At 50.1% G+C, this 18,529-nt stretch overlaps 2 protein-coding genes across 33 annotated transcripts in view; both read right to left on the minus strand.

Moving 5' to 3' along the window:
- Ppp6r3 (protein phosphatase 6, regulatory subunit 3) overlaps positions 1–2,237 on the minus strand; it is a 114,445-nt gene extending 112,208 nt beyond the window's left edge. For 30 of the 31 annotated variants that reach the window (XM_087562576.1, XM_087562559.1, XM_087562535.1 and 27 more), the window contains exon 1: positions 2,114–2,201. The gene's annotated coding sequence lies outside the window, so the exon portion shown is untranslated. Of the gene's footprint in view, positions 1–2,113 lie in introns of all 31 variants that reach the window. The other variant, NM_001395099.1, reaches the window with a different exon arrangement.
- A 6,689-nt stretch (positions 2,238–8,926) lies between these two features.
- Positions 8,927–18,529, minus strand: part of Lrp5 (LDL receptor related protein 5) — a 103,362-nt gene continuing 93,759 nt past the window's right edge. The window contains 4 exon segments of one of the 2 annotated variants that reach the window (NM_001106321.2): positions 8,927–9,391; positions 12,120–12,217; positions 15,648–15,787; positions 16,388–16,624. In NM_001106321.2, coding sequence (NP_001099791.2) covers positions 9,130–9,391; positions 12,120–12,217; positions 15,648–15,787; positions 16,388–16,624 — 737 coding nt within the window. In that variant the 3' untranslated portion in view covers positions 8,927–9,129. 2 annotated transcript variants of the gene reach the window in all.

An 18,529-nucleotide genomic window follows, 5' to 3' on the forward strand; every position in this document is an offset into this window, starting at 1 on the left:
ACCAGAGCTATTCCCCACCTACAAGCTGAGCACACCTTTTCCAAGGTGGTTTAGGACTACAACCATATCAGATTCAAATTCTGAAGTATTGACACAGACTTTACCAGTTTTGCATTCCTAATACAAACTGCTACATAATCTAAAAATCTGATGCTCAAAAACCATCAGGTTTCAGAGCATTTAAAGATGAGGCATGTTTGCACCTTTGCTGAAGCTCTCAAGACTACAGTCTCGATTGCAATAACCACCAGGGAAACCTAAGATTATGATTTGGAGAAACTACACAAGAAGCAGTACCTAGAAGCAGCAGAGGAGGGATGCTGTCTAAGTTCCTGAAGGTGTTTTCTCTGCCTAAGTACTGGTTTAGACAAAACACTCTCAAGTGATTTAACAGATTTTTCAACAGTCCTTCTCATGGAAAAAATTAAAATAACTTCCAGTAATTTTTTTAGCCCAGCTGATTCTTAAACGCATGGTTTTCCTAATTGTACCTAAACATTTAAAATTTAATTTTAAACTAGGTGTGATGGTACACACCTCTACTCATGTTTGTCAGGGAGAGGCAGCAAAATCAAGAATTTGAGGCCAGACTTAGCTGAAAAGAAAGGTCAAGAACATCCCAAACTACAGGAGACCCTATCATCTCAGAAAATAAATACTGAGCTGGGTGTAGTGGTGCATGACTTATTAATCCTATTACTAAAGGCAAAAGCAGTAAAGATCTCCTGCCACCTAGTTAGACCTTGTCTCAAAAACAAATAAACAAGACCAAGCTGAATTTGATAAGTATGGACACTACTGAGCTGATTCTATGTGCAAAGCACGAGTCTAGCAGCTTTGTGCTAACTTATTTACATATATACTCAGTTACAGGTGTAATATGTACATGTTAGATATAACTGGAACCTAACATGAGATAAACTTATGGAACAAACTTGTTTTCTTGGGCTACAGGGGCAAGCAAAGAGGACTAATTTGTCCAAGGTCACAGGACTAGAAAGTGGCAAAGAAAGATTTAATTTTTTGGTGGCCCAAAAGAAAGTTGAAACACCATTGGCAACAGGGATCCTGCACCTTGCGATTTCAAGGAACATTTTAGTGGGAGGAAATCTTAAGTCCCTTTCTTACGGGCTGTGTCATCTGCAACATGACCTTGAGGACAAAAACCAAAGTAAACTTCACTTAAAAAAATGAACAGTATCCATATTAACAAGTGCTCTGATGGAAGGAAACCTCGGCCAAGTGTCGCCCCACCACCACCACCGTAAAAGCAAAACATAAACATCCTAAAGAGACCACAGCAGGTAAGGGGCAAATGACAGTAGGTCATGCGGTGGAGAAGTCCAGGCACAGAGCTAATCAGACCACTCACTCTGTCCCACCTACGACTTCAAGTTCAAGTTCTAATGAAAAACAACGGGACTGGGGGACGGGGAAGGCCTCCAAGTTAACAGTGAACCGAGCTTTAAAAGGGAGGTTCTTGAAGCCACAAGAGAAACCCCTCACTTCAGTTCCAAAACACCAAGGAATCTCCAATGCTCGCGTCTGTATATAATAAGAGACTCAACGGCGGAGGCTGAAGATTCACTGCGATGGCCCCGGGAGACTCGGAACTGGTTTTTGTGTATTCCGATGACTCTGCTAATGCCTAGAACCCACAAAACTTGTTTCTCGGAGGACAAGAGTCCAACAAAGGCCTTCGCGAAGCTCTCCAGCGAGTTGACAAGCTCCGGGAGATCCCGAGAAGTCACTGGAAAGGCCCGGGCGCGGGAGCCGAGGAGCTCGCCCGGGACCCCCGACTTGGCTCGGGGCGCGCCTCGCCTCCTCTGGGCTCCCGCCGAGCCAAGGCCAGAGTCACCTCGGCGTCCAAAGTTCGCAGTCGCCTCGGCTGACTGCCAACGCACGGCCAGGCTGACAGGAGCTGGCGGCCCGGTCCTGGCCAGGACTGGACGCCGCCTCCCGGGCCGCCGAAGCAGCCGATTCCGGGGGGGAGGGGAAAGGGGCCGGGACGCTTCCTCCCCACGCCGCCCGGACCAGACCACCGTCCCCATCGGTCAGCAACTCGCCCGCGCGACCCGGGCACCCCGAGCCGCCTCCCCCTCCCCTGAGTTACCTGGAAGCGCCCAAGACCCGCAGCTAGTCGCGCTCAGGCGGGAAAAGGGATCACCGACACCATCAGCGAAGCGCCCAAAATGGCGGACGTATCAAGCAGGCCTTGAGTTACCCCCGCCCTCCCTCCGGCCGCCCCGCAACCAATCACAGCATAGACCCCGCCCCTTCCCAAGAATCATTGGCCTGTCTCTCCCGCCCCCCACAACCTATTGGACCGCCCAGCGGTTCCCTCGCCTCCACTTCGATTGGCTTTGAGGCCTTGTCAGTCAAATGCGAGAGGAGCATTCTTTTTCCCATGGTCTTGACGGATCCGGAACCTCTAGGACCTCGGTATCTGTGAAACAAGTCAGAAATTGGGAGAAGCTTAGGCTAGGTCCCTCTGCCCCGTAGCAACAGCGGGGCCTCGCGTGACAGATGCTTGGGACCACCAATCCGCATAGTCAATGCATTTTAAAACAAATGAACCAAGCCAATCCCGGCTGTGTAGCTCCGGTTGCAAAGAAGCCAATGGGGTAGCACAATGACAGCAGGCGGTGGGGCAAACGGCCACGGGGGTGGGAAAAAAAAAAAAAAACCGGTGATGACGTGAATCACAATACAACCTGCGACGGAAGTTAATTATGGCTGGGGAATTAGCTCAAATGGTAGAGCGCTCGCTTAGCATGTGAGAGGTAGCGGGATCGATGCCCGCATTCTCCACGCATAGTTTTATGAAAAACCATCACTTTAATCAATTCAGACAGAGCAAAGTGGGATCCCTGAAAATGGGGTGAGAGTGGAGGGTTTCCTAATACAAAGAAGACCAGGCTGTGTATTTTGTTACAGAGAAGAATTTTATACATGAATTTCTTCCAAATGTTAGTGTCCCACGCCTATTGTACCAACATTTGCCTCGCACCCAAAATGGAGTCCTGGACATCAGGGTTCCCACTCTCAAGCCCTGCACTTAACACTGTTATGGTTAGTCCCGGTTGTTAATTCTCCTGGGGCTGTATAAAAAGGAGAAATTGAGCTAACCACAAGCATTCTTTATCTCCTGGCTGCATGACAAGTGACCGGCAGACTCCTACACATGCCCCCTTGACTGCCCTGCCATATTGTCCTATATCCTCGAACTGTGAGACAAAATAAACCCTTTCTCCCTAAAGTTGCTTTTGTCAGAATATTTTATCACAGCAACAGGAAAAGATACTAAGATGCTCCCTTAGTCCCTTATGAATAACTTGCCTGGATCAGAATGGGCAGGACAGAAGTTCAGGTGCGCTTCAGCTGAGTTTCTGATGCTAGAAAGTCTTTCATGAAGCAAGCCTTCCCATGACATCTAGAAAACAAGTGACCAAAGTGATCAAGCTAAAGGGACAGACTCTCCTGGGAAAGCAGTAAATCATAGGACAGTACAGAGCTCGAAATCCCTAGGGTGTTAGTGGCAGGGAGAGGAAGGGAGTTACAAACCCTAGGGTGGGGTTTTGGAGCTTCAAAGGCAGGAATGGCCCAGGTGTAATGGGAGACTGGATAGCAGAGGTAGCTGAGTTACACAGGCCTTGAGTGCAAGTGCTGGCACCTCAGACAGTGGCTGCCTGGATATCTCTTCCAGCAGGTCCAGCAGTTCCAGTCCCAGGCTTCTCCAAGGATTCACAGCTCAGAAAGCATATAGTGTGTCCCCTAAGCATCTTCACTAGGCTGCCTCTAGGCATCCATCCTGTGGGGAAAGCGACAGAGCCTAGCCCTTGAACTGGAGTTGACAGGACCTGCCTTGTTGGACACTTAGTGCTTTCCCCAGGTTCCCAATCTCTAAACCCCCACCCCTGTCCCTTACACAGGTCCAGCATGCCTGAGTCCTCTGCCTCACTCATTCTGGCTCTGAATTCCACTACGAGGGTAGCAAGAGAGGGCTGTTACAGTTATGCAAACCCACCCTGGCCTCCAGTCCACCTTCCAGGAGAGCTGTACCTGGAAGCAGATTCCAGAAAAAGTTCCTTGCTAGTAGATCCACAACAGCATTATAGTGCCCATTTTACACACTAGCTCACTACGGTCCAGAGATCATTCTGACACCAGAGGCCATATAGGGGTTGGGTGACCTTGGCCAGGTAACCTAACCTTTCTGACTCCAGTTCTCAGAAGTGCAATGATAATATCTACCAGCCCTTGTCAAGCACACTGCTCCAGGCTCTTAGAAAGATAGTGAATGTTAATTCTGGAACAAAGATGCTAGAAGGCTTGCCTGAGGCCACATAACTAGTGACAAACATTGTTAAAACTGAGGCCTATTGATGAAGAGTTTCGTGGCAGAAAGCTCAAGGCAGGGCAGCAATTGAAGGCTGGGCCATGGCAGGAAGGGTCAGCTGGGAGTGGGAGGGGCAAGCTTGGGGTGGGAAGGGGTCCTGCCTTCTGTGCCATCTGTGAAAGCAAAGCCCAAGCTGCCTCACTGACCAAACAAGCCCCCTCCCCCCTTCTGGATGAGTCATCCAGTGGCCCACCAAACCAGTCTCCCTTCATTTATTTGTAGTGAAAGCACCTGCTGGCACCTACATGGCACTATTTTCTCCCAGATTCACATGGGTTCCGGGGATGTACGTATTACAACTAAGAGATAACCCACTACCTCACTCAGGCCAGGGTACTTAGCCCATAAGTTGTCAGATATGGTGCACTCATTCCTAACCTAGCCAGACACATTTAAGTCAGAGATGGCTTCCTAGGGAAGGAGGTACCTGAAACTGAAGCCCACTTGTCAGCTCCACAGAGCCTTGAAATCAGAGGAATGACTGACTTGGCAAGCTTTGCATGTGACACAGATTGAGCTCTGTGTCTGAAACCTTGCAACTTTGAAGGGTCTCCTCTCCCTCTCCCTCTCCCTGTCCCTCTCCCTCTCCCTCTCCCTCTCCCTCTCCGTCTCCCTCTCCCTCCCCCTCTCCCTCTCCTTCTCCCCTGCCTCTCTACCTCTCTCCTCCCTCCCTCTCTACCTCTCTCCCTCTTTCTCCCTCTTTCTTCCTCTCTACCTCTCCCTCTCCACCCCTCACCCCCACTCCTGCCTTTCTCTCTGTCCCATTCTCCTCACCACTTCCTTCTGGAGTTAACAGTCCACTTTTCAGTCCATTTTAAAGAGCACACCCATTTAAGATTTTGTTTTAAGCCTGATCAGTAGACAGTGGAGTAGAGAGAGAGAAAACACCTAACTGCTGCTCCTTAAACTTTGGGAGCAAATACAGAGGTGACTGGATTAAATTCATTGAGGACATAATGTAAGAGATAGCAAACTCCCCAAAGGATGTTTGACATGCCCACCATGTACTGCAACAGGAAGGGGAGCTCTGCATAAAAACTTAGTTAGGTAAATTGGACCTGAGGAAGGAGCCTCCAGGGCCTTTCATTCTTTTCTCTTCCACTCTCTGCTGACACAGACCCAGGAGATGAAATGGGGCCATTACTGCCCTGGCAGAGGACAAGGTCCAGGAGGGCTGGGCTGGCATACAAGTTATTGCTGGGTCAGGTCAAGAAATCCTGAGGTTTGCCAGATCTGGTGGTGCAGGCCGGTAGGATTTGCTGAAGGAGGCGGAGGCAAAAGGATCTGGAGTTAGAAGCCAAAAAAGAAGGAAAGAAAAAGAAAAAGAAAAGAAAAGAAATCCTGAGGTTCAAGAGGAGGAACCAGAGAGTCTCCTAGGGGACCTGAGCAGTCACCCACTTAGCCTTGACGTTCACTCTCTTTCCCTCCTGTTTTTACCGTTTTACTGTGTGAGAGCTGGCAAAGAGCTGGACTTCCCTAAAAGGATGTCTGATAGCTGCCCAGTCTGTGAAAAGGGGACCCTCTGGGCATGTTGACCACTCTGTGGCTATCGAGCTTCTGGGAAAGAAAGTGAAGAAGACTTTTGGGTAGAGAGAGAGAGACAGTAGCTTGAGATCCACAACAGATCACCAGCAAGGAGCCAGTGAGGGCTTGGAAGGTGGGGCCCCAGACTCAATCTTTTGAGAAGCTAAGTGGAACCTGAGCCCCACCAAACTTCCTGAACCTGGACAGGTGAACCCAAGACCTGGTCACATGAATTGTCCAGACACTGCCTCAGTACCTCAGGGTGACTACAGATATAGACCAAGGGCTGTGGACACAGGACAGACAGTAGACACAGTCACATAGCGGAGGGATGTGCTGAACAGGTCTGCTGAAGGACCCAGCTATTAACAATAGGAAACTCCTGAGGGCTCAGGAAGGTGTGAAGAAGATGAGGAAGGTGGCTTTTGAGCAGGGAGCAGCTGATCAGGGAGGGTAGAAGGGGACAGGTGAGGAGAAACAATTGTTTCTATTGGGCGCAAACAACAATTTGTACCCAAGCCTTGGTTTCCTTAACATCAACACCTAACTAGGCTGTTGTGAGGTCAGATAGCCAGAAAAATGTCCCTCCTTGTTTGTACCACCACAGCTCAGACACCAGCTCCTTCAGAAAGTCTTCTTGTCTTAGTACCAAGATGCTCCTCACTGGGGGACAGTGAGAGCACAGTGTCAGTACAGGGCCTTCCTCATAGTTTTGAAATGTCTCTATATCTCTGGATGGTGAGCACTGGGTAGAAGTGCCCCCATAGCTGTTTTCCTTCAAATTAAAACATCCCTCCTTTGGAGGGTACTCTAGAAGACTCAGGAAGAACAGGAAACCTACGAGGCTTAGAAATAAACAAAATTCACAAGCCTCAGGAGGTTCCTGAAATTTACAGGATTCACAAGATCCCTCTGAAAAGCTATACAGGCTTAATAATGACTACTGAGCGGAGATGCTCCAACCTGCAGCTGCCTGCAAGTTGAGCTCCAGGGATGCAGTATTAGGGATTCATGGCCCATGCTGATTTGGACTTCTCAGTGATAATAGTTGCTTTTGAGTTACCCCCCAGCCCTGTAGGTTATCCTAATAAACCCACTGGTTTACTAAGCAAAACAGGTAATGTTATTTCACTACAGTGCCTATCTAGAACAAAGAGATGATATGCATATTCTCCTAGGAAATTTTAGACTAGAGAGGAGTCCCACCAGCTGATCAGAGAGGCTCCTAGAGAGCAAATGACTCAAGTGCAGGACTCGGTATGCATCAGCCTGTCCCTCCCTTGGTACCTTGTAGGTGATGACTGGACTGGCTGCCAGCTTCTACTAGCCAACCACACAAACAGGAAAAGGACCAGAGATGAGGTCTCTGAGCACTGGCCAGCATCCTTAGGCATACAATAACCTACTGGTGGAACAGGATCTCTGGCTGTGCAACAGTTCTATATGCAGACCGTATTGCCCACAGTACTGAGAGGAAAGGGCTGCAGAATTCGACTGACCCTTTCCCTGCTGCCAAGGGCCAGCAGCCCAAGATCTCTCTTTCCCACCCCTTGCCTGACCACTGGGCTGGATGCATGGATGGCAGAGGAGAACCAAGGACGCTTGTCACTCCCGGCCCACATGCAGCCAGCTCCTAAGTCAGTTCAGTCAGAAACAGACAAGGCTGGGAGTTGAATTTCAGTGAGTGCCTCGGGACACATGCGGCCCAACTGAAAAGCCAGCAATTCTGTGTGCTTAATCCCCAAAGGTAACTTGGTGGCAGGAGATCTGGCTCTTGGGGATAGGAATTCAGGTGTCCCTCTGGCTCTGCCAGTCTTTGTAATAAACTTAGGCCTGCTCATTACCTCTGAGCTTTAATAGGTCATAACCTCTGTTTTACCAAGGACTATCCCTGCTGTGGACAGTCTCCTCTGGCATTGTTACACAGAACCCTTAGTAGGACCACCAGTGACAGCTGTCAATCAAATCCATTCATGACTGCCTCTGTTTACAGAGGACCAGTAGATAGGCCTTTATCCCCAGACTAAGTTGTTAGCCTGCTTGTGTCACTGCCATACCTGACTATCATTCCCAGGGAGGGGGAAGGGAGGGCTGGGGAATGGTTCCTGATCAGTCTCGGGCCAGGACAGCAACTCTGGTATGTTCCAGTGAACAGTGCCTGCAGTTCCTAGGCCTCTCTCCTACAGACCTTCCCTCCTCCAGCCACTTTTACCTCACTCTGCACTTTCAGCCCCCTTGGAATAGATGAAGGATTCAATCTCAGGACTCCATTGGCAGGTCAGAGCCTCTAGATTTTCTCTTTCAGTTCGTAGGTATTGTCACACCCAAAACTGAGTGTGGTCATTCTGACTTCTCTCCAATGCCACGATTGCAGCAGTCACGCTTGAAGCTGAGGTGATAGGACATTGCCTATTCCCTTCAACTGTCAGGACACTTCAAGAGTCACCCACTCTCTTCAGTCCATGCCACAACTTTACTTCACCCACTGTGAGACAAGAGACCCCTCCCCAGGATAGAGATCAAGACTCTATACTTCACCATGACCCAGGTAAACATGTCGACAGACCTCTGATTCTGCTGACTGAATGCCTCCAGGGACCAAAGGCATTGTCTATGACATGGCCTGAGCAACTACAGCCTGACAGAGTCGAATTCATAGCTCCATCCATTGGGGTCTACACAGATGGGATGGTCAGAGGGCCACCTTGGCCTCTGGTCCTCGTGATTGGCACCAGGGATGAGCCCGAATGCCAACACAGCTTGAAGCCCAGGAACACATCATGCAGGTCCAGTGCAAAGTGGGAAACGCCCTGAGCCTTTGAGCAGCATGTGAATGATTCTCTGTACAGGTCAGGTCCCAACCTGTCTCCGCCTGAGGGGGCTTGATAGAGGGACAGCCATGCACAAGAGGATGCATGTATGGCGGCAATCCAGTGGGGTGAAATCTGTCTTTGGGAACAGGCTCAATACTCAAATACTCACGAGGCACAAAAGAATGGCAGGTATGTTTTAAAAAATTAAGTTTATAAATATTTTCTCCACTGTACAAAGTTTTCCCAGCCCTGCCCACCCCTTCACCGCTCACATTTCTCACTTCTTAAAAATCCCAATTATATTTATTTTTTAAATCATAAAATATATTTTTCCTTTGTTCATATTTAAAAATATTTACAGGGAGGCAGCGAGGCCGGGGTGGACGGCCGAGGTCAGGACGAGTCCGTGCAGGGGGATGGAGGGGGTGGGAAGAGGTGGCAGTAGCTTCTCTCAGTGACAGGAGAGGGTGGACAGCTATCCTCTGCAGACAGGTACTGGCTGTGGGGAGTGGGCGGGGGCGGGTAGGGGTCTGAGTCCGAATTCAAGTCCAGGTAGTACTTGCTGGTCTTCCAGCGACTGGTGCTGTAGTCGCTGTCACACACGTCTGTGCTGCAAGGTGTTGTTGGGGGTGCCATACCTCGAATGATGTAGGGCCTAGAGGGAACAAAGAACAAGTTCACTTGAGTGCCTAGCCACATGTGTATCAGGCCTTTGAATTGCTGGTCCTTAGAGTTTCTACAAGCAGAAGGCCTGCTGGGTGGCCTAACCCAGAGTTCAGTCTCTTTCTCCCTCTCTGCCTCCACAGTCAGGGCTTGGTAAGAAATAGATCCCTGGTTCCCTTCCAGACAACAGGTCAGCAGAACCTGTTGGCTGACTGGCAAGAGCTCACTTAACCTCCAAATTTTCGTTTCTCAAAAGGAAACACCCCTGCTTTGGGGGTTGTATGTGCAACCTCATAGGCATGTGTGAGAGTGCGTGTTCAAGTGTATGGAGGTCAGAGGTTGACCTCAGATGTCTTCCGAGTGATAGGTCACTCTCCACATTATTCTTTGAAGCAGGGGCTCTCATTCAACCTGGGCTCATTAATTTAGCTATCCTAGCTGGCCAGTGAGCCCCCAGGATCCTCCTGTCTCTGTTTCCCAGGTGCTGGGATTCTCAGAGGCTCTCCACGTGTGTGGCCTTTTACTCCATTCCTAATACTGTGTGTCAAGTAATCTCCCCAGCCCCAGCCCAGCCTTATTTCTTAAGAGGATTGGAAAAAAGAAGTAAGAGTCTATGTAGAACATGCCAGAAGCATAAGTGCCTACAGGAGAAAGTGTTTAATAGCTATTGAGTACAATGTTCTTTCCTGTGACCGTTGAGAATGTGTGATTCTAGAAGTCTTTTTTTTTTTTTTTTTGGTTCTTTTTTTCGGAGCTGGGGACCGAACCCAGGGCCTTGCGCTTCCTAGGCAAGCGCTCTACCACTGAGCTAAATCCCCAACCCCTAGAAGTCTTAAGTTAAAGCACCCTGACCTTGGTGATGTCTCCCAGCCTCCCAGTGGCTGAGAGGCCCAGAAATTCTGCATCAGGGCCTGGGTCCTGAACTTACCAAGGCAGGGATCATGGTTTATTTCAGAGTCTGGACCCACCATACTGGGGTCACACTGTGAGCAGGAATGGGAGGCTGAAACAGTGGCAACACGCATCTCATGGAACTCGGCCTCGGCCAGGCCGTGAAAGGGACAATGCCTTGGAGTAACGCCAGAGCAAAGGCAGGCAGGATGGAAGATTCAGGGAACGGGCTTTGCAGGCCTGGATATCTCCAGTCTGGGGACAGTGGCAGACAGAGCTGCGGAGTCAGTGACAACTCTGGGTTGGCAGCACAGGATGCATGTTATACTTTGACACTAGCAGTCACTGCTGGTGCTTGAGCAGCAGTGCAGAAGGGGCTGCAAGCCTGGGACAAGTCCAGTGCAAAAGTTCCCAGAAATGGCCACTAGAGGGCAGACAGGGACACCCTGCAAGATCCAATAGACCAGGGACCCAGGTAGTGTGGTCCCCCCAGAGCCCTGTAGGTGGGGCCCTAACCCTCTTTCCAGGCCTTGGCAGGTAGCCCTCTGGGGCTGAGGCCAGAGTACCTAGAGGGTAGCCTCTTAGTTATACCCACCCTGGCACCCTAGGCTCCCTAGTTACTACAACCACAGCAGTGTACCACCATCCTGCTTCTCCGGTTCATTCTGGGGCCACTCTGTCACAGGATGTGAGTTCTCTGAGCAACATGAGCCATTTTCATCAAATCAGCTGAGTCTGCAAACCGGAGCCCATCACCTGCTGTCCTGTTAACTGATGTTCCTTGATAGAAAAAGTGGCCGGAGAGGACACTGATAGTTCAGTGGCTCCCCCACTGCACCTCCCAGCCATTTGTATGCAACTCTGCTCTAATTTGTTTGGCCTGGGGTCTCAGGAAGATTTCCTGAAGGAAAGCTCCATCTATACCACTGGCATCTACGGTGGGTAAAGACTTTCGAGGCGGGGCAGGTGCCACTGTAGCCCTCTAAGACAGACCAACCAAGAGACTCACTAGTTCTCTGGTGTGAATGTTGATGGAATCTCACTGGGACCTTATGAAAAAGAGCAAGCTAGGCATTTGTATCACCCCAGTATTAGGAATGTTCATAACACCACTCTCACTCACGAGGATTGGTCTAAGAACCCCAATAAATGTAACTTGGGGGTTGGAGTCAGGCCAAGCCAGCTTTTGGGGTTTCCAGCTCAGATAGATAGGTCACTATCTTGAGAAAGGAGCAAAAACCACCGCTTGGCTGAAGAAATGGCTCAGTGCTTAGAAACATGTATTGTTCTTATAGGGGACCAGAGTTCAAGTCCCAGAACCCACATCAGGTAGCTCACAATTATGTGTAACTCCAGCTCCAGGGGATGCCTCTGACCTCTTCAATCACAGGCAAGGTGCACGCACGCGCATGCACACATACACACACGTGCACACACACACAAAATTTAAAAAACACCCTAACAGAGGTTACATTAGTCAGGTTGTGGCCAGATCCATGGCTGGGCTGAGACACAGCAGGGCCTGGAGTTTGAGCCCTGGGGCCTAAGCACCGGTTTCCTACAATGAGACAGCACTGGGGGTGAATACCCTTCTGGATTCCTTCAAGGCCAAGCTCCAAGTGCCTCAAGCAACAGGAAAACCCATTATGTAGGTATTCACTCAGTGTATGAACAGCACTCAGCCAGCACTGAGCTCACACACAGCAGTAGCCCCCCAAGAGCCCAGAGAAAAGAGGAAAACAGTGTAGATAGAGCCTATGGACACACACTAAGGAGGATGGAGACAAGGCCCTTCTGCCCACACAGGGAAGGTGAGGATGGACTCCTACCTGTATGGTCTGGCAGTGGATGGGATGTTTGAAGAATAAAACATGTCCATGTTGTACAGGGAGGGGTCTGTGGCCGGGGACGGTGGTGGGTTCAGGATCTGAGGAGAGTGAGCAGGGGTTATTCCAAGCCTCTCTTGCCTGAACCACTCATTCAGCTTGCCAGCCTGAGGTCTGTGGCTCTGTTCTCTATCTGAGCTAGTGACACTTTCCCAAAGGTGGTGGTGTCTAGTCATGTTTTGACAGCAACAGGTCTTAGAAGTGTGGCCCTCTGCTGGCAGGAAGGGGAACTGTCCCCTATAGCATTAGAGTTCAAAATGACAAACCAAGGCACCCAGATAGGTACCAAGATTTAGGCACTAAGATTGGGACAGCTCCCCATGACCTCACCTATGACAAAGAAGAAGCTGGCATCTCATTTACACCCAATAAGGAATCAGGCAGGCTGCGGTCACCATGCACACCTTTCCTAGGGATGCGCCAAAGTGGAATGTCCGAGGACACGGAGCACAAGCCAGCACTGCTACCATCAAAGGCCAGGCTCAGGGCAGACTCTTCAGGAGCAATCATTTTACTTCACTTGTCCTATTTCCTTATCTGTGCATTTGTTTATTTATTTGAGGCAGTGTCTCACCATGTAGCTCTGGCTTCACTATGTAAACCAAGCTGACCTCAAGCTCACCATGTAAAGTAGGCTAGCCCAGAAATCATTATATAGACCGGATTGGCGTTGAACTCACAGCTATCCTATTGTCTCTGCTTCCCAGGTATGGATTAAAGGTGCATGCAGGTTTGCTAAATTTTATTTTTAAGACAGACTTTAGGGGTTGGGGATTTAGCTCAGTGGTAGAGCACTTGCCTAGCAAGGGCAAGGCCCTGGGTTCGGTCCCCAGCTCCGGGAAAAAAAAAAAAAAAAAGACAGACTTTATAACCATTTATCCCAGGCTGGCCTCATAGGAATGGCAATCCTCAGATTCAGTCACTCAAGTACTGGGACTAGAGGCATTAGCCACAATGCTCAGCTAAAACTGTCCTGGCAACTAGCCTCAATATGTTATCCTCTCTCTGTGTGGTACTAGGGGCTGAATCTAGAGCCAGAGCCATGTGTGGCCAGCGCTCTACCGCTGAGCTACAACCCCAATCTGCACATGTGTAAACTGGTAAAAGCCACATTCAAAGAATCATGCCTATGTTCTGCTTATACTAGGCAGCACTTATGCAGCCTCTCACCATGAAAGAGACTGGGGTGGGGGTATTATTCCCTGTGATTGAGCATAAATTCACAATGACCTAAAACTGGGGGTAAAAAAAAGAAGACACTTCCTTCTTGGAGAAAATTAAATTCATACCTTACGAACACATAAATTATGACTCAGAGCTTACAGAAAGAGCTTCCTACAAAAGCTAGGAGTAGGGGTGCACGCTTGTAATCTCAAGCACTAGGAAGGCTGTGGCAGGTAGAGGAGCTCAAGGCCGTGTGGAGCAGAACTCACAGGGTGTACCTGCGGGGGCCCATTTGACTTAGCATCCTTATTCCGTGCTCTTTGGCTACTGCACCGTGTGCACACTATGGGTGCAAGTGGAGTAGCTACTTCTGAAGAGCTGGCTCTGTGGTTTCCTGGGGACCCCACTTCGAAGTGCAGGTCTGCAGACTTGTGACTATGTTCAGCCCACAGAGTGCAGGCTTTAACTAACAAGAGGTAGTTCTGGGCTGTCTCTGCCAGCCAAGATAGCTATGTGACTACAAAACAGGGGTGTTCTGAACTCCAGATGTCTCTGGAGCTCCTGTCCTGTCACCACAGATAACACCGGCCTCAGCCCCACCACCCAGGAAGAGTGGAGGCATGATAAGGGTGGCGACACACCAACAAGGGACACCCTAAGGGGGAGGGGACCCTTGGCAAAATGGGGCTCCCTAGGGAGACCTGGAAGAAGTTCAAGGGGCTGTCCTTGCCTTTGCGCAAGCTGCGAGACCTGGGTTAGGCAAAGTGTTTACAGAGCATGCAGTCAAGTGTCAAGGTCTCCAAGGACACCCATTATTGTAGCCCCCACTGTGGTTTTGTCCTCTAGGAAGTGTTATCACAATCAACTTAGGCCTAAAAATACTACTGCCTTGACTCTTTAAAAACATTTATTACATTAATGTATTCTTTGGTGGCAGGCACACGTGCCTGTGAGGGGGTTGGGGGGCAATCTGAGAGAATTGGTTTTCTCCTTCCACCATGTGGGTTCCAAGAACTGAACTCAGGTTGTAGGCAGATTGGCAAGCACCTTGCCCCTGCTAAGCCATACCATTAGCCCTATCTTGACTGTTAAGTTCACCTAACTTACTGCGGGATACTTTTATGATTATTCAAGTTTATTATTAGTCACAGACTTCTTCCTGCGTCTAATGTAGAAATGAAATGACCACAGGGGTGTGCACAGGGAAAAGCCAGCATGTGTATGTCTGGCACTAGCTATATTTTTGAGCCCCTTTGGGGAATAGGACAGATGCTAGCATGTGTCCTCAGGGGTATGGGAGAAGTATTACAGAGTCGTACTGTGCAACAAGCCACTCTGGGCTGTACTCCTGGAATCAAGGTTCCTCCTCAGCTTGCCTCATGGAGGGCATCTCCTCATGGGAGAGGGCTGGTCAGTTACTCTCTGCAAGTAGAGTAACTCTCCCTGTAGAGTGTGGCTGGGAGAGAGCTGGCCCCTCACCTTAACTCAGATTTGAAAACTCCAGAGAATATTTAGGCACAAAAAGCATCCTCCCTGGCTGTCTCCCTTTGGGAGATGACCATCTGTTTTCAAGAAATCAAGGCCATGGTGGGGATCACAGATATTCCTGGTAGGAACAGTGTGGAAAAAGTTCACCTGGGCTAGACAGGCCCAGCAAGGCATTGAAGGCCACAGTGTAAGGTGAGCCCATCACCTGAACGCCGGAAAGTCCCAGGAATAACTGAAATTAGAGGCGACAGTTCTGCTCCTGTATTTCCTTTATTCTCTGAGTTTTGTCTTCGAGTTTGTTTTGTTTTAAACAATGTCTTGCTATGTAGACTTAGCTGTTCTAGAACTTGTTATGTAGTCTATGCTAGTCTTGAACTCATAGAAATCCTTCTGCCTCTGCCTCTTGAACGCTAAGATTAAAAGTGTGCACTTGACACCAGATTGTTATTCTGGGTTTAAGACAGAAAGACAAGTATCTCAGGCTGCCCTTGAGCTCCTTGTGTGAACAAGGACGACCTTGGATTCCACATCCTTCTATCTCCATCTCCCTACCCACTTCCTGACTGGGACACACACTCTAAGAACAGAGCCACACTTCCTTCTGAACTGAGTGGTTTACAGAGCATCCCAAAAGCCACAGGCCACCTTCTCTTACACAGAAGCAATGGCACCAGTGAGAGGTGGGGGATCGCTCACCACCCTTCTCTGGGTGCTGGAAGAAGCACTAGCTCTAGAAAGCCGTCACCCAGAGAGTTGCTGGAGCCAGCACTGACAGGAGAGTCTCCCACTGCCACCCATGTACCTGCCTGCCTCACTCACCGGTGGATAGAGTGTGGCCTTTGTGCTGGATGAACTGCTGGATGAGGCCCCGGTGACGTGATTCCGGTCATAGAGGGGCACGCTGCCCCGCCCCCCCACCAGGCTCACAGAACTCATCATGGACTTGCTGCACGGGATGCCTGTGGAGAAGGGCAAGGTGGGTCAGAGTGACAAACGCCCATCTTGGGCCCTGATGCCCATGAAATTCCTACTCAGGGAGCTGGGTCTCAATGGACACTGTCTCTACCTCCAGCAGGTCTGGGTTTCTGGCTATACCAGTGTAGGCTATCCAAGTGACTCTTGGAGAGACTGGAGAGGAGAGCCCTGTAGGGGTTGAATGCAGAGCATACCACACAGAACCCAGGCAGCCCAAGAATGCTGGGACAGTGATGCTGTCACAGCCCCTGACAAGTCCTGCCCTCTGCCCCTACAAAGAATCAGATCACATCAACCTCTGAACGTGGCAGACCTGATGAGACTTAGTGAGAATGGGCCAGGAGAGGAGGCCAAAGATGCAGAGGTTTGGACAGTCTCTATGACGGCCCCAGAGCAAACAGGCACTTTCACCCTCACGAGACACAGATATGGGCACACCATGCTACTGACAGGATTTGAAGCAAAGTGTCGCCCCTGAGAACTTGCAATTATAAACCGTATTTCTGCGGGCGGCCCTCCAGGTTCTTCCCAGACAACTCAACCAAACCACTTCCAACACAGAGTGAACGCTTCAGGCTCCTCACCTGGGAAGGGACCGTGCTGTGAGCCACCTGGGGCTATGAAGTTGAGAGGCACATGAGGGGTTCCACCAACATACTCGTGGGGAAAGGGACCACTGGCCCCTGTGTAACGCTGGCACATCACACGCTGGCAGACAAAGTAGACCCCGCCCATGACGAAGAGGGACAGGATGATGCCAATGACAGGCCCAATGGCGCTGCTGTGGGCTGGTACGTCATCAGAAGGTGGCTTGTTGATTTCTGTCGGATAGGGAAAGATCACCCACATTAATCCCAAAGTGATGACCTCCCACGGGAAACACGCTGTGACCCAGCAGAACCTTGGGCCCTGATGCCCATGAAATTCCTACTCTGGTAGTTCTGTCCCAACTGACGCTGTCTCTACCTCCAGCAGGTCCGGGTGTCTGGCTATCCCAGGGCAAGCTATCCAAGTCTCTATAAGACACTGACTGGGACTCAAAGTGCTCTGCCCAAACCCCAGCAGCTTCATGAAGGAGATGAGCTGGGGACATGGAATATGGCTCCCTTTGGGACCACTGCTGAGGTGCCTGGGCCTGCCAGGAAGCTCACCCTCTTCTCTCCCTGGCCAACACTGTCTCCTTTCCAATGGCCCTGAACCATGCCCACATGGCATTGCCCAACAGTGCACTGGATGGAGGTTGGCAGCAGGTGTTCCCTGTGCCGTGGTAGACCTGGGATGGGTGATCCGGAATCAGGTGTGAGTAACTGAGTGCCAGCCTACAGGGGTCCACAGAGGCAGAGCCCTTAGCTCATCCCAATAGCAAGGCCACCAGAACGAGGACAGATCCCTGATTCAGCTGGCAAGAGTGTGTTCACTTTGGGAACCAACCACCCCGTAGACATCAACTGCATTCCTTCCTAACTGTCCACAACCTAAAGTGGGTGGGAAAAACATTCTGCCTCAGAGGACAGGGCCTGAGTGTGGGGAAGTGTCACCGAATGCACCAGGCCTATGGCAGCCCAGGTGCTGACCTCACCAGATGAGGCTCCTGCCCAGCAGAAGACAGGGGACATCAGTAACCCCAACTCTGCCATGTAAGCTGGGCCACTTAAGAGTCAGCACTCATGGGGCTGGGGATTTAGCTCAGTGGTAGAGCGCTTACCTAGGAAGCGCAAGGCCCTGGGTTCGATCCCCAGCTCCGAAAAAAAGAACCAAAAAAAAAAAAAAAAAAAAAAGTCAGCGCTCAAAGTTTCTAACCTATGATGGTGTCTGAGTCTGAGGGGAAACTGCCCTCTCCCACATGCCTTCCTCTCCAGAAGCAGAGGTCGGGCAGCAAAGCATTAACCTCTCCGGAATTCCAGTGCCTTCCTGCCTCCATTGACAGCATCTAGTAAGCCTCCCTGACTTTCCCGGCCACCTATTATCCAGTCGTTACACTCACGCCCTTGGGCATCAGTCAATGTTATTCAAGGGACGTGTATGGCATATGTATAAGTGCATAAGTGTGTAAAATGTGTACACTTCACTTTTTGGGGGCCCCCACACAATCTCGGGTTCTCCTGTTGTAGAGCAGATTGTACCAAGGAAGATCCCAGTGGCAAAAGTTCTGCTCCTGAGATCTGAGGCCAACGGCTCACAGGGAGGCAGACTCCCAAGCGGGCCAGCCTCTGCACATCTGGCCTTGCCAGCATTCCATTCCATTAGGAAATGCCACAGCTCAGCCTCTGCTTTCTTTCTTTTTTTTTTTTTTTTTTTTTGGTTCTTTTTTTCAGAGCTGGGGACTGAACCCAGGGCCTTGCGCTTCCTAGGCAAGCGCTCTACCACTGAGCTAAATCCCCAACCCCCAGCCTCTGCTTTCTAACTGTTGCCTTTCTCTGAGGGTTAGTGTCATCAACTTGACACAATCTAGAGTCACTTGGGAAGAGTCTAGATCATGTTGGCCTGTGGGTATATGGGAACCTGAGTTTTGGCCCTAAATTGTATAAGAGAAAGAGAGCTGATGAGTAGGTGTGTATCCATCCACCCCTCCTCCCTCTGTCTCCTGACTGTGGATGTGATCAGCAGCTTCAAGTTCCTGCCTGGACCTCCCCATAATGATGGACTGAAACCTAGAACTGAATCCAAACAAACTCCTCCCCAAGTTGCTCGTGTCAGGGTATTTTATCCCAGCAACAGAAACAAAA

The sequence above is a fragment of the Rattus norvegicus genome, chromosome 1, assembly GCF_021556685.1.
Source record: "Rattus norvegicus strain SHRSP/BbbUtx chromosome 1, alternate assembly SHRSP_T2T, whole genome shotgun sequence".
Taxonomy (NCBI): domain Eukaryota; kingdom Metazoa; phylum Chordata; class Mammalia; order Rodentia; family Muridae; genus Rattus; species Rattus norvegicus.